Below are 16,482 nucleotides of genomic sequence, written 5' to 3' on the forward strand. Positions count from 1 at the left end.
TTATAAACATCGTTGCCTTGTTATTGTCAGCGGCTGGCTGTAACTGAGCAGCGATGTGAACCAACCAGAGCACACCTGGTGTGTGTCGGTGAACCTCTACAGACAGGTTCGAACCAACAGCAGAATGCCGTGTTGCCTCAGACCGGCATCATTCTGACCGAACACGGTAGAAAAATGAAATCAAACTCTTTTTCAGATACCGACTGACAGTTGCCTGTTGAACTGTGACAAATAGGATGAGTATGAAGGTCAGCTCAGCTTGAAGTCATTTCATCAAACTTGGGTTCTTTCATCTAGCTTCTGGTCGGTGAGCGTTCTTTTATGATTCGTCTGTAAAGATGGGTTTTATTTCCTGCTTTGGTCCGTGTGAGTGCAGCTGTTCTGTATGTGCATCAGGGTCAACCTCGGTTTTGTTGTTTTTATGTTCTCTGTGCAGCACTTTGGTCAGCTGGCATGCCGTTTCATAAATGTGCCACACAAATTCATTTGGTGTGGAATGATGACAGAACACACGCAGCGTTGCTTTTCCTTTTTTCTGTCCTTTACATTCAGGTATTTAGCTTTTATGGGTGAAGAATAACCATCAACACACACTCACACACTCATCATGGTTTCACTTTTATTTCAAAAGCACCTCAGAGACGAATTCATTTACAGCTATCACATAGACAATAAAAAATAAATATTCACCCATCGCGTTGTTCCTCATCATTAAATAAATACCAAAGGTGTGCAGCTCAGTGTCCTTACTTTTTTTTTTTTTTTTTTTTTTGCAATGTAGTCAAAATCTTTCGGGGAAATAAAAAACAAAGTCAAATAAACAAAAGCAGAGAAACTCTTTACAAAATGATTTTAAAACCGTTAGTTACAAAATATTTGCACATAAAAAAAATCCCAGTACTTTAAATAAATAAACCATATAAAACAATTCATAGCTGATATTTAAAATATTTACTCTTTGTTCAGCGGCGCCGTGAAAGTGCTCCCCTTCCATTGATTACTGTTTAAAATCTTTTTCGACAGGGTATAGAAAAAATTTAAAAATATAATAAATAAGAAATTGTTAACATAAAATATTGCAGCAGACATGAGTTAGTTATTAGACCAACATTTGAAGAAGACATAAGTAATTACACGCCTATAAACCAGTTTAGGGAGGGGAACACCACTATGCTCATGAAGAATACTATCAACATTATTCCATAAAAGTGAGATATGTTTCCTGGGAGAGTCCGCTCTGGCTACTTCCTGCTCTCTGTGGATGGCTACACAGCAACACCCCCTCACAAATCTGACTCCAGTGAGTTTTCACACATTCACACATCTGTTCACACTACTGCTGTCACACAGACTTACACACCAAACCCAAATCTAATGCAAATAACAGAGGACAAAACTCCAAACAGAGGAAATAACCACACAATATCTAAGAACCAAAGTCATCTTCTTCCACCCTTCATACCTCAATGCCCTTCACCGCCTTGTTGATGGACTCCAGCAGAGCCCGGTTTTCTGGGTTCTGGTAGCAGTCTTTGTTGGTGAACATGTGGGTCAGCGTGTCCACATAACTGTCAAAGCTCTGTTCGGACACAGGCTCCTGTTGAACACAAACAAGCCGCCAGTCGTTACACGACAATGCTCTGAAACCCTCAGAAAGGCGAGTCAGCTCAACAGCACGTTTCATACGCAGCAGCAAGTCAATGTGCGTCCATCAGTAAGAATAACAAGAACATTAAAAGCAACATGACAAAAAATACTTTTTAAAAATGAAAGAGAAACAAATTTAGAGTTAAAGTGTGAGCAAACACTGTGCAGAGGGTGAGGCATAAGAACATTCATTCAAAGGGTGATGAAAACATGAAGGTTTTCAATTTTGATCTAAATGCTACTAGAGTTGGGGAACATTTGTGGTCATGAGGAAGCTGATCCCATCTGTTTGCAGCATAGTAGCTAAAATCAGCTTCACCCTGTTTGGTTCTGACACGAGTCAGTGACTCTATCCACCCTGCTGGGTTCCTTATATAGGAAACATTTTACTGACTGGCTTAATGAACTAACCTGTACTGGAATGTTTACTATGTGAAGGTCCTTGAGACGACTCTTGTCGTGATTTGGTGCTTTATTAATAGCAGCGACTGAACCTTTAGCGCTCACTCTGTGTTCAGGCTAGGACAACAACACTCTTAGAACATGCTGCTTGGATTTTTCCTCCCTGTGGAACACTAACAACCCACTCTATTTTAACGTAAACCAGAGGTGCTGTAGAATGGAATAGAATAGAATAGAATAGAATAGACTTCATTGATCCCATACATAGAAATGAGAAAATAATAATCCAGGTTAATACACAAAGGCAGTAGGCGATTACTGTAACCTTCAGCAATTAAATAATAATTAAAAATAGAAGATTTAGTTTCCAAGAAAAACAGCATAAAGGACACAGACATACAAATGTGCATCTGGGCGTTGCACAGGTGTGTGTTTGGTTTACTCACCATGGCAGGCAGATGAATGTTGGCCAAGCTGCGAATTAAAGCCTGGCTTAAACCAGAAAGCTCCAGAAACAAGGTTTCATTCCTCTTCTCTATCTGTTTATTCTCCTCCTCCATGTTCTTCAGGTTTTTCTCCATTGAGGAAATCTAGACAACAGAAACACAAGCGACAGTGCTCCAGTATGACAAGGTTGGAGTTGGAGGGGAAAACTTCAAAAAGGAACACCTTAAAAAGACAAGTTTAGGTGGAAAATTATCACACGAAAACTGTCCTTTAGTCCCGCCTACGACCGAAATTCACATTGTTTACACGCAGCCGCTAGTCGGGTTTAGATTGGTTTTAAGGTCAATATTCTTGTTTCTGAAAAATGTGGAATAACCCGTTCACACGCACAGTGTTTAAAAGTGTGGGTGTTGAGATTTCTCTGAGGTAAAAAAGATGATAAGTATTAAAGTACTCTAGGGGGGTCGGGGGCATGGCCCCCCCAGAAAAAAATGACTGGACATTTTATATTTAAATGCATCAGTCTGGTACATTTTGGGGGGAGAGTTACAGGCTGGTAGCTATGTATGATAAAGTATCTATACATGTTCATTATAATGATATATTTGAGTTTTCCTGTCCTTTCTTAATCCATTATGAACACAGACTACAGTGAAATCCGCTGATGCATCCATGAAAAACCTCAGTATTCACATTGGTGTTAAAGATATCAGGAGAAGGGAGTCAGAAATCCTTAAGCATGATTTTTCCGCTCTGCTGACATGACTCAGCTCCCTGGAAATAATCAAATCAAATCACTTTAATTGTCATGTCACATGTGCAGGTACACTGGTACAGTACATGCGAGTGAAATTCTTGTGTGCGAGCTTCACAGCAACAGAGTTATGCAAAAATACAACGTAAAAACAAGCAAAATATAAAAATGGCTAATCTAAGTAATAATATGTATAGTATGTAAGGTATATACATTTCTAAATGTGTGTATCATGTATTATCAGCGGCCCCCTTCCACCTATCGGAAGAAGAGCTGAACTTTTCTCACGAATCTACGCTTTCAAAGAATGGCTGTTATCCACTTGTGATAAGGAGAGCATCCCCTGTTTTGACCAGTTCAACTGCTTCTGGGATCGCAAGCACTTTTTTCAGCCTGATGGAATTCGTTTGAATGAATCTGGAGTTAAACTTTTCACCTCAAACCCAAACCCGTGTTTCTACTTCCCCCAACAAGAAAAGGCATGAGACATGCATTCAGCAGTAAGCACCATCTTCCTACTCTCACGAATCACTAGGAGCTGCATGGCTTCATTTTTTTTAAAGTCGACAGTCAAGTAATGAAAATCGAGTCGACTTTGACCAGTCGTTGATGACGTCATACACCTGAAGCGGCGCGGGGTTATAAGGGTCGGTTGGTTTGCTGGAGTTTTTGACAATTCAAACTGCGCCCACATTTTCAAAGTTAAACATCTCTTTTAACAACAGTAGTTTCTGCATCTATACTGCTCCGCTCCATTTATTATTTCATTTACGCATTGGCTTCAATTTCTGTCCCGCATTGTGGGGGCTTGCCGCAAACTCACTGATGCGCCTGCAACCTCTCGGAGTTCCTGCTGCTCTAAACATTAAAATAATTATTTCATTTTCTGTTCCTCACCTCTGATTACCTTCAATGGTGTCTGTTTGTTGCAACCAGCAGGTACAAAAACTAACTTGTTTTTATTTGACTATTTTTCTGTCCTGCCTGTTTATTATCTTCCTGCATCTCCTCTCAGTCCTAAAGAAAAACGGCTACCTGGCTTCATATATATTCACCTTATGAGTTACCTTTGAACTGCAGTTCTAAAAGATCTACCGACCGCTAAAACAGCGGAGTGCGCGCCGCGCGCCGGCTGCACCGGTTATGTGCGTCACCGGAGGACAAAACAGGTGATGCGCCCCGCTCCACAGCAGCGAAATGCATCAGGCACAAACAAATAACAAAAAACATTAAAGGAAATGAGCCGACATGAACAATCGCGTGTTAAATTTGTTTTTGAGGTGGCGACACCTGATTTGATAATGTTACTGTGGCCGTGCTCAGGACGCAGGTGTCTGGAACACATCAGCGATCAGAGCAACAAATCTGCAGAACAAGTCCTTGATATGCTTGAGTTGTTTTACCTTAAAAAAAATGTCCATGCTCAAACACACGAGCAGGGCCACCCTCTCAACTTAATCTTAACTCATCCACTGCCATTGACAACTAAAGTTGTTATTTTAAATCCAACCGTTCACCGCCAATGACTGCGTGGGCGTCGGACGAGCCCCCGCACCGTGAGAAAAAACATTTCAGCTCTAATGCTGATCTTCATCCGCATACATCACACGTCAGGTGATCACGAAGCAGAACATCCATGTGTTAGGAGATCGTTTTCGTCCAGAAACCTGAGCTCACCTGAGTGTGAAGGTCAACGATGTCCGCCTCCATCTCTGAGTTGGACTCGTTAAGTTCGCTGATCTCCTTGTTCAGCTGCTTGATGTCCTCATCATTATCCAGAACTGTAAAACAGAAAGAAGAAAAACCAAATTACTGACAGCGTTCCAACACACACACACACACACACACACACACACACACACACACACACGCACATACACACACTGAAATGGTGCTCTTTTCTCACCATCACTGGCTCTGATCTTTGCAGTTATGAATTCGTCTCCGGGGAATTTTGCTTTTTTCTTGTTCCCTGATGCTCGCGGACAACCTGACAGACTGCAAGATAAGCTTATCACAAACAATAACTAGGTAGTCCATCCAGACAAAGCTAATAAAAAGGAGAAGAAACAAGAAGGTCTTAATATAAACAGAACATCAAAAACAGGATACAGAATAGATGGTCTGTAGACCACTGCCAACAATATAGCAGTCTGGTTATCAATGGCTGCAGGGAGGGAAATGCAGACGTCCATCTCTCCAAGCAGCATTCTCCAACTTCCCCTTGAGGTTCCTGATCTCCGACCACCACTAGCAGGAAAGAAGAGTGACGTGCCTTACCCAAGGACATATCGACTGCAACAGACTGAGTGTGGCGTTTATTAGTGTTCATTCACAAGGATTTCATAAACCTGCAGCCCTTCAGTCATCCAGTCGGGCACTAAACTCTTCTGTGTAATGTCGAAGAAAACTTCACCTTTAGCTCAGCTCCTTCTACACAATAATGGACAGCGTTAAGTTGTCCAGAAACCAGTGAGTTGCTGGAGAGATCCAAGCTCCTTCCTGGGAATTCTGCTGTTGTATCCTTGGGTAAGACACCTTACTTGTGTTGGTAGTGGTAGGAGGGGACAGCAGTAGCTCGTGAGGTGAGAGCAGATTGTCCAGTAATTGGAAGGTTGCAGGTTTGATCCCAGCTCCCGACAGAGAATTCTGCTGTAGTGTCCTTGGGCATGACACTGGTGGTGGTCAGAGGGACCGGTGGCACCTGTGCTCGACAACCTCGCCTTCGTCAGTGCGCCCCAGGGTAGCTGTGGCTACATTGTAGCTTATCTCCATTAGTGATTTATCATTTATCATTTAAGAGGGGCCAAAGGCACAAATGGCAGCCTCACAACTAACCTCTGTTAGGCTGGCCCAGAGCAGCTGTGGCTACAGTTTAGTTCGCCCTCACCAGCAGAGTGGGAACAACGGATGGATATTTTGAGTGCCTTGAAATGCACTTTATAAACCTAATTAGTCACTATTGTTAAACACATTAACCCAAACAATGAAGCAGTAATTCTCTTCATCTCTACCTTAAACCAGATTCTAGCGGAAAAGCATTTAGCTGCTCCAGGTACAGTATTTGTCACGGTCTGGGTTTTTTCCTCCTGCCATTTGCTTTGTGGTTTTGAGTCTCCTTCTGCAGGTGGGCGTGTCTGGAGGTGGCCAAGCTGCAGATTATCAGCTCATCAGCCAGCCAGGGAGTGTTTAAGCAGCTGAGAGACACCATCACTTCGCTAGATGATTACTCTTCCTAGGTACCTTCTAACAGCCATTTGTTGAGCTTTTGGATTTTTGCATTTTTTAATCTCCTGCTGTTTCCAGACAAACCCTCCACTCTCATCTCTGACTGGCAGAATTCTGGAGAACCTCTACACCCGCTCGTCTCTCAGTCCCTCCCTGGCCAATTCCACCTCCAGTAGCCCACTGATACTCATCTAGATCTGCACCATCTTCATGCTCAGCGCCCTCCACCTCCACCTCTGGATCCCTGCTCCTAGAAAGCTTCACCGACCCAGACCGGACCAACTTCCCCCCTCGAGCTATTTCCTCTCTCAGACTGTAAGTTCTAAATAGATCACCAAAATCCCCTGTTGCCCTTTTCGAGCTGGATCTAACCTCCATCTGCCTGCAGATTCCTGCACCCGACTCCTGTTGAAGATCTCAGCTACATTTATACTGCTCCCTTGGTTTCTCCATTAATAAATTATTGTTTAAAACTTTCACCGTAGTCTGCAAACTGATTCTGTATGTCGTGGGTTAGACACTTATGTAACCCACATCAGAATTGTGGTTTGCGCTGCGGCATAAGGTTGGAGGTGTAGTTTCCCTCTCCGCCACTAGGAGGCAAATATGCCTTGAGATGACTTCTTGTTAGTCATATTTCCTGTTGTGAAAGCCGTTACTCACGAGGCAACCGCCAGATTAGCTGAAAGATCCTGGTAAGAAAAGTTAAAATAAAAGTTAAACTCGCAATTTATCTTCACCAACTAGCTATTAACAGATGGCTATTTATTAGGATCTGAATTCTGTGAAATACGGCCGTGGGAAGCTGCTATCTCACCACGAGCTCCGGTAAGGGATGCTACATGAATGTTAGCACCATAAAGACATGTAGTTGACTGCTGTTAATATATTTCCTGTTTAAAAACAACCAGTCGGACTTGTGATATTTATGTTTAAAGTACTGTAACATCACTGATGTGCAGACGTTTAATTTTAAGTGTTAAAGAATATATTAAAATGTGCCCAGCTAACCGCTAGTATTAAGCTACTGCTTAGCGATTTCTGTGTATTTCTGTGTGTTCTAATATTGTGATTCATTTGAGTTTGCTAGCTTTCCAAAACGTTGGAGAAACAGTAATATCGTCATGTAGTGCTTAAAGGCACCCTTTTAGTTGTTGATTTAAAAGTTAATTCATTTGATAAAGATGCAAAAAGTTCATAAAATGTGAGGGATGTCATTACTCTGTTGAATGTATTAGTGTTTAAAGAAGTTGATATATTTTTCTGAGAAATAATTCAGTTGAAATATATGGGAAAAAAAGAAATGTGAGAGAGTGAATCTTACAAATTTATTTATTCTTAAAAGGGTAAATATAAGGTATAGTTTCTGTTGCGCTAAAACCTTGTGTGATGCAACTCAAGTTATTTCATGATGCTTGAGACATTGTGTAACTAAAGATGAGTGATGGAAGGAGCATAGATAAAATAGTAATGCATGCACTCTGCCCTGTGTGCATAGATTGGTTTTTTGATCAGGACCGGATCATTTGAGATCTGAACCATGTGGGTTCAGTGGCAAGCCAATTCCAAGAGAGTGACTGTAGACGGACCAGAGTACGGTGTGGCCAGCCATGGGATCCATCTTCAGCGAGCCCCAGGACTATCACTACATCCCTTGACACAGATAAGACTGACACTTTAAAAAAATCTACCCGGGTAGTGTTAGAACCACTGGACAGAAACACACACACACACACACACACACACACACACACACACAAAACTCTAATTTCTCTTTCCAAAGAGAAGTGGACTGAGCAACAGGAGTGGAAGCTCTTTAATTGAAACTCTTTGGAGAATTTCCTCAAAGAGGGTTTTGGTTTTATTTTGAGTCCTTTAATGTGCGTTTGTGCACTGTAGGAAGCCGGCTTAGACAGGCAGGGTTTGTAAACTTTACAACTTTTCAATACAGTTTCTATTTAAATCATATCTTATCTGTCATTGTGTGGTTCCTTCTCTGCTGATCCTTTCAAGGCTCCATAATTTTACATAGAACTTTCTGATACTGGTCCAAAGTTGTCAAGACAATAGTTCAATACCTATTTCATATTATTTAATTGTAATATCTGTTACACTTACCTCACAACATGTTAGTATTACCAATGGCTCATAAATAAGATCAGAAAAATTGCTTGGTCACACGCTGAGATGAAGAGCCTAGCTTAAGCTTTCCTGGGTACCACAGAAACCTTAAGTGTTGCTTGATCACTGGGCTCTTCACGATCAGTTGGACCAACACTGCATACCTGCGATGTGTCAAGAAGCTTCCGTTAGCGTGACCAGAGCCATCGCAGCCCGGCGTTGGGCAGGTTGGGCCTTCGGATTTGAAGGCCTTCCAAGAGAAAGGAGTGCCATTAAGAAGACCCTCCCGCTGACGCTTTGCTGCCAGTGGACAGCCATAGGCACTGCGATGGGTTGCATACTTCCCACTGATGTGGCCTAGACTGTCACAGCCAGGGACGGGACACCTGGAGACAAGTCCTATCAAGCATCACTGGAAATGGTTTGTTATGAGACTAGCATCAAACAAAACATGGAGCTAGCATAATGACCATGCACTCATACATGGACAATAAACAACATCACTATGACTCATCCACAGTTATTCTCCACTTAATAAAACCTCCTTCTACTGCCAGCTGAAGACTTTCGGTATTCAAATGTGCTTACATGTTAAAGCAGTAAACAGATGACCTATCATTTTAGAAGTGACTTTATTGTTCATCCATTCAGACCTGCAGATCACTCTGACCCTGTCCCCGCTCCTGTTGACCTATAGAAGCATGTTGGCTCCAGCAAATACTGCTTGTTTGGTGAATTTGATGCTTACAAGAAGCAGAGAGCAATGTAGATGAGTTGTGCAACAATTCCTTGGCTAATAGGAAAAGCCACAGCTGCTCACCGTAGCAGCTCCGCGTCTTCCTTGTCATCCTTGGTTGGGATTGACTTGACTCCACCTTTCTTTGCACGAGGGCATCCGGACAAACTGGCAATAGAACAGAGAAGGTGTTACCACATAAAAATAATGACAATGAACATGCGTCCTTGTTCTGCTAGCAAAATTTACTTGCGGTAACTTTCTTAAGGCCACACTTTGTTAGCTTTACAGTCTGAGAGCAATTCTAGAATGAAGAACTGGGAACTCGTTTACAGGATCCTCTGGGCCCGGTTTACTGAAGCCTGATTTATGCTTCTCCATCTGCGTTGGTACGGAGACATGCAACGCCATTATGCGTCAGTGCAAGGGCTTTCTGACAGACCCACAGAGGCTGACGTAGACATGCCCAGCTTTATAACCATTCGTCGAAAGAGATCGCAAGCTTGTGATTGGTCAGGACTCTGCTTCCTTTAAGTTTGTCAACAGCACCGTCATTGCCGCATCAAAAAGTGAAAAGATATTTAACGGCAGACATGGAACGGAGACAAACATGTCAGGGAAGTGCTAGGTGAGTGAACGGCCCAAGATGTCAGACTGGCAGTTCCTGAAGATGGGGCTGACCCTGGATGGAAAAGGTTTGGCCTTAGGAGTCACAGAAACGATAAAGGTAGTAACGCATGGAACAATTGGAGAAGCTTCTGTTATACTCTCTGGTTTGTGGCAATATGCTAAGATATTGGTGGTGGGAGGAGTTTTGATTCTAGGGGCAGTTGCAAAGCTGATGTCTATTCTGAATTGCCTAACTAGGTGCAGAAACAGACCCAGCCTTCAAGACAGAGAGGAAGTGGAGGAGCACTCTGAAAGGGTAAAACCTCAGAAACCAGGATAGAACAGTAATTACATGGAATAAGATTTTAAAATCTGAATGAAAGGTCTTGACTGTTAGGCCTTAAACCCATCAGCCATGAACTCACAGCTCACAGGGTTTGGCGTGTAATATTTAGTCATTTGTTTATTAAAGTTTGTCCACATTTTTTCAAATGTTGTTCATTGTTAAAATTACAATGAACTTCTAGGACTCCCCTCTTTCTTTTTGATTCCTCAAGATCTTAATATCAAGATCAGTGGAGCCACAGTAGAATGTTCCTCATGAGGAAGAACCAACTTGACTGTAAGAGTCCCGCACAAACACTCTCCATAAACAAGAAAAACCCACATTGGTCACAGAAATAACTTGAATCTGACATAAGTAATACTAAATAAAAACTCTATAAAAATGAACCAATGAAAGTCAGACATTGCTTTTCAACCATGCTTCAACAGAATTATAAAAACATAAATTCATGGAATAGGCCTGGGCAAAAATTATGGTACCCCTAACTTAATATTTTGCAGCACATCTTTTTAAATCAAACGATTCCTGTGGCTATCAATGACACCTCTGCACCTCTCTGCAGGTATTTTGGCCCTCTCCTCATGAACAAACTGCTCCAGTTGTCTCAGGTTTGAAGGACACCTTTTCCAGACGGCATCTTTCAGCTCCTTCCAAAGATGCTCAGTCAGATTGAGGTTTATAATTTGTTTTCAACAATGGTGTCCTCCTTGGTCGTCTTTCACTTTGGCTCGAACGACGACGGATGTTGTGATCTGACACAGATTTAGCTTGAAGTTCACCTTGGATGTCTTTTGTTACCATTCCGATTATTCGTCTCTTTGATTTGTCATCAATGTGCTTTCCATTTGTAAGAATAGCAAGGACATTAAAATCAACATGACAGAAAATACAATGTCAAAAAAGTAAAGTTAACGGCTGAGCAGCTACAGTGCAGATGGTGCAGCATAAGATCATTCATTCACAGGCTGATGAAAACATGAAGATTTTCTGTTTTGATTTAAAGGTTTCTAGAGTCGGGGCACATCTGAGGTCATGAGGATGCTGATTACATCTGTGAGCAGCCAACACATTCCTTCTTACACCCAAGGCGTCAAAATACGGCGCGTGTGACCAAGCCTCAATATATGACGATTCGGGATGCCCCAGCGCGTCAAGAGACGACGATCAGGGACACATTGATGACGCACTGTCCCAGAGCGTCGGTATCCGACGCCGGTGGTGAGACGGACATTAGAACGATTTGTGAACTACTTAACTTTCCCCTCACCCCAATCCTAACCTTAAGGTCACAGTTTATGGACCTTAAGGTTAGGATTGGGGTGGGGGAAGGTTAAATAGTCGAATAATGTCCGTGTGACCGTGCGCGTCAAACAGTGACGCCAGCAGAGCCACGTGTCCCAGCGTGCCCCTGATCGTCGTCTCCTGACACGCTGGGGCGTCCTGAATCGTCATATATTGAGGCTTGGCCACACGCGTCATATTTTGACGCTTTGGGTGTGAGAATGTGTTGGAGCAGCATAGTTGCTAAAAGCAGCTTCTCCCTGTTTGGTTCTGACCCGGTTCTACCAGCTGACTGTTTCCTGAGGATCTCAGAGTCCTGCTGGGCGTAGACACCTGAAGGTGATCCGACATATGTTCAGGCCCCGTGCCACGGAGTGATTTATAAAGTAGTAGAAGTACTTTGAAATTGGTTCTGTAGTTTACTGGTAACCAGTGTAGATGTTTAAGAACAGGAGTGATGTGCTCGGTTCTGTTGGTTCTTGTTAAGACTCTAGCAGCAGCATTATAGAATTTTTATTTCTTATTACTTTTGTCAGAGTCAAGTTATTTCTGTGACCACTGAGTGTTTTTCTTTCATAAACCGAAGGGTACCAACAATGTTGTCCTAGTCTGTATTTACTCCCTCAGTCTGACTTTGTGTTCTGCCAGGAGAAGGCCCACATTTTTATTTTTAGTCTGGATGATTTAAATCTAGTTTTGTCAAACATCTATTGAGGATATCATCACCTTTTTGATGAAACACCAGACTAAAATAAACTTAAAAAAAAAAAAGCTTCGGCAGGTAAAACGTTTCAAAAGAGACCCACCTTCTGTGTGAGGCATAGTTTCCAGTTATATGGCCGGATCCATCGCAGCCTGGAGTTGGACACCTGAAGCACATGCAGAAAGTGGCTCAGTAATTAGAAGTCATCAGAAAGACTCTTCATCATGGTTAAATTATTTTCTTATATAAGTCAACTGTAAAGAATTTGAGGTTTGTCTATATTTGCAGAAGTTTACAGCGGAGGAAGGCATGGAAAGAGCTGTAGCTACAGAGTGTAGTGAACATGTCAAAGGTCAGAAAGGAACACATACTTCAGTTCAGTTGTGTGGGCAGCCATAAGGGTCCGAAGTGTTTTATCAGCAATAGGACAGCCTGACAGACTGGAAAATTAGACAGAATTTCAGAAAACAGAATGTCAGCAAATCACAGAAGGAAAGAGCGACAAAACCAACAAAAGTGACCTGAAAAAGACAAGACTGGGTAGCACACACAGGGAAACAGCAAGGTTTTGTCATGGAAACCATCCAGCTGTGTGCGTCTAGCTTCAGTCACAAACCCACCAAATGATTTAAAACCAATAAAAGGATTTTAAACCAAATTCTGAAATCACTAGGCAGCCAGTGCAAGGACGGACGCCACCAACATTGGAGAAGCACGGTCAAAATTCTTCTTGCCCACAAAAAATGTGGCAGCTGCATTTTGCACCAGTTATTGTCTTGCCAAAGTTGCCCTGTTTGGACAGGCAGTCCACTAGGTTATACATGGAAGTGGCATGTTCACCATTTAGGGGGAGACAAAGTTGGCAGTCATCAGCAAAAAAATTAAAACTAATACCAAAGCTGCGGAAGATACGCCCCAGCGGAAGATTGTAGATCAGAAACAGCAGCGGCCCTAACACAAAAGATGTGAGGAGGCAGACGAAAAACCACCCATCCTGACGCTAACTGTTATATTTTCAAGGCACAATTTAAACCAATCCAGGGCCAAACCTAAAATTCCCACATATTGACCAGGATGGTCAATCAGCACGTTGTGATCCACCGTGTCCAAAGCAATACCATAAGGAGTTCTGCTGTGTGGTGGAGATGCTAATGCTAATGGTTAGCTTATTCTAGCCAAGACGTTCTCTGCTATTTCCTGGACACTAAATCAACAACAGCCTTCCCCATTGTGAGCCAAGATGGGTGAGTCCATGAATGTAAAGTGACAGAGTGACGTAGATCTTTAAGGCCTTTCTAATCCTAGAGTTTCACCGTCTATTTTTGATCAGAAGCTAATGTAGGAGATGGGTGTAGGAGACTATTTTCATGTTCAGCCTGCATGAAAAACTCTGAGTGACTTATTGTAGTCAGAAAAAAATCATTAAAAGTTAATTTTCAGTGAACTACATCTTTAAAGGCATTCTAAGGAATTCATCCATTCAATTTTGGCCGCTTATCTGGGGTCTGGTCACGGGGGCAGCAGGCTAAGAAGGGAGGCCCGGACTTCCCTCTCCCTAGCCACTTGGTCCAGCTCCTCCGGTGGAATCCTAAGGTGTTCCCTGGCCAGCCAAGAGACATAGACTCTCCACCGTGTCCTGGGTCTTCCTTTAGGCCATCTCCTGGCTCGATGTGCCTGGGAAACCCCACCAGGGAGGTGTCCAGGAGGTATTCTAAGTATATGCCTGACCCACCTCAACTGGCTCCTCTCGATGTGGAGGAGCAGCTGGTCTACTCCGAGCCCCAGCTTTGGCGGAGTCCAACTCTCTCCTGAAACGAGACCGACTCACTGCTGGCAATGCGGACCAAGCTCAGGCACTGGCACTGGTCATATGGGGACCTCTCCAGGTCACACTGTTGTTGCCCATGTGAGCATTTAATTCCCCCAGCAGAACGAGGGAGTCACCAGAAGGAGCACTTTCCAGCACCTCCTCCAAGGACTCCAAAAATGGTGGGTAGTCTGAACTGTAGTTTGTTCAGGACCCGTCCCCCCACACGTAGACGGTGGGAGGCTACCCTCTTGTTCCCTGGGGTGAACCCTATCGTACAGGCACATAGATGGGGGGCAATTAGTATGCCCACCTCTGCTCGGCGCCTCTCAGTGGGGCATCTCCAGAGTGGTAGAGTGTCCAGCCACACTCAAACAAACTGCTTATGGCGTTAGAGCCATGCATCAAGGTGAGTCCAACTATATCTAGTCAAAAACTCTATTTCTAAACGTTTATCTTATGGAGCTAAATAAATAAAAAGAATGTCCAACCACAATAGTCAAACGAGTCAACGTCAGGGGTTTCTGAATCACGAGAGCTCATTAACACGATTCCTGCATGTTTTAGGTTGTGAACACAGCTGATTTCTTTAATTTAGTGATGATTCACTCCTGTAGACATTAATGAAGGCTTACGAGACACTTCAGCTGTTAGATTAAGATGTTAAAAAAACGAGCGCACAGCAAGGAGGAAAGCTTCTGTTCCGTTTTTACGACAGTGAATTAAATTAGGCTCACTGGCCTAGTGGTAAAGTGTCCGCCCTGGGACTGGGAGATCGAGGTTCGATTTCCGGTTGGGTCATACCAAAGACTTTAAAACTGGAACGCAGTGCCTCCCTGCTTGACACTCAGCTTTAAGTGGTTGGATTGGGGGAATAAACCACCAAATAGTTCCCAAACACAGCCAACGCTGCAGCTCACAGCACCCCTCCATGGGGATGGGTCACATGAGGAGATGAAATTCACCAGTGTGTGATGATGAATATGGGACTTTAACTTTAAAAGCAAGCCAAAACTGCTAAATTTTTCTTTATAAGGTCTGGTTTTCACGGGAAAGTAATGATGCTAAGAAGAACCCGCCAGCATTGAAACTGTTGGAGTACAGATGACCTGTAAGGAATCTGCAGAATATTCAAACCTGTTAAGGAGCACTGTCTGTGCATAAGAATTTCATTTTTACATTCTTGCTTAAATGGAAAATATAAGAAGACAAAATTCCTTCAGTTTGATGTTAAAGACATGAATCCAGCTAACATCCAGCATCTGACCCTGGCCCATGGAATCATAACCACGTCATTAGAACCAAACACGAATAACGTTTTTATCCAACACAAGGAGATGGTCTGTACCCACTAAGGACTCAAAAACACATTACAAACATGTCATAGATTTATTTTCCACAAGACCTATGGTAAAAGTCAAACGTTTGTTTAAAATTCTCCTTTAAAAGGTACAATTTTAACCCATCAGATGCTCTGAGCTTAGAGCAAGCGAAGCTGCTTTTAAAACCCTGAAACCTGAATTTTTCTACGCCACAAAAGAAAATCTCTGTAACTGATCACCAATTGTTCCCTTCACAGAAACATGTGATGAAGAAATAGAAATAAAAAATCTAGTCATGAATGTTATCTGCTTTTGATAACAAATGTGTGTGAAGAATAGGCAAACATGCAAAATAATCAGGTAATAGTGTGACCTCGATGGGAAAAAAGGTAAATAAAGAATAAAACAAGAAATTTACCCCAATTAAATTTATATTTTTATATACACCTTATTATATCACAGATGAGCGATGTATCTATGTATGCATTCATTCACTCATTCATTCATTGAAAAATGAGTCTGGCAAAGACTAGAAATTAAATCCTACACTAGTTATGCAGCTGGTAGCACTGTGACCTCCCAGTAAGAAGGTTTCTGGTTCAACACACAGCTGCCTGGGACCTTTAAATGGAACATTTGAGAATTTTGTCTCATTTGTGTGTGGCGTTAGCATGTTCTCCTCAAAACATGCTTAGAGTTACCATGTTCTCACCATAGATGCATTGAGTTAGTATGTTCTCCTCAAAACATGCTTTGAGTTAGCATGTTCTCACCATAGATGCATTGAGTTAGTATGTTCTCCCCGAAACATGCTTTGAGTTAGCATGTTCTCCTCAAAACATGCTTAGAGTTACCATGTTCTCACCATAGATGCATTGAGTTAGTATGTTCTCTTGAAACATGCTTTGAGTTAGCCTGTTCTCCTCGAAACATGCTTAGAGTTAGCATGTTCTCCCCAAAACATGCTTTGAGTTAGCATGTTCTCCCCATAAATGCATGGAGTTAGCATGTTCTACCCAAACTTAGAGTTGGCATGTTCTCCCTATAGATGCATGGAGTTAGCATGTTCTCCCCAAAAC

At 42.5% G+C, this 16,482-nt stretch overlaps 1 protein-coding gene across 5 annotated transcripts in view; it reads right to left on the reverse strand.

Moving 5' to 3' along the window:
• Positions 1-605: 605 nt before the first annotated feature.
• Positions 606-16,482, reverse strand: part of LOC107390541 (myelin transcription factor 1) — a 77,839-nt gene continuing 61,962 nt past the window's right edge. For all 5 annotated transcript variants that reach the window (XM_015967338.3, XM_015967337.3, XM_015967336.3 and 2 more), the window contains 8 exons: positions 12,646-12,714; positions 12,378-12,440; positions 9,420-9,503; positions 8,764-8,985; positions 5,157-5,248; positions 4,928-5,031; positions 2,496-2,639; positions 606-1,597 (listed from right to left, as the gene is read on the reverse strand). In XM_015967338.3, the coding sequence (XP_015822824.1) occupies positions 1,457-1,597; positions 2,496-2,639; positions 4,928-5,031; positions 5,157-5,248; positions 8,764-8,985; positions 9,420-9,503; positions 12,378-12,440; positions 12,646-12,714 (919 nt within the window). In that variant the 3' untranslated portion in view covers positions 606-1,456. The remainder of the gene's footprint in view (positions 1,598-2,495; positions 2,640-4,927; positions 5,032-5,156; positions 5,249-8,763; positions 8,986-9,419; positions 9,504-12,377; positions 12,441-12,645; positions 12,715-16,482) is intronic.

The sequence above is a fragment of the Nothobranchius furzeri genome, chromosome 15 (genome assembly GCF_043380555.1).
Source record: "Nothobranchius furzeri strain GRZ-AD chromosome 15, NfurGRZ-RIMD1, whole genome shotgun sequence".
Lineage (NCBI taxonomy): Eukaryota > Metazoa > Chordata > Actinopteri > Cyprinodontiformes > Nothobranchiidae > Nothobranchius > Nothobranchius furzeri.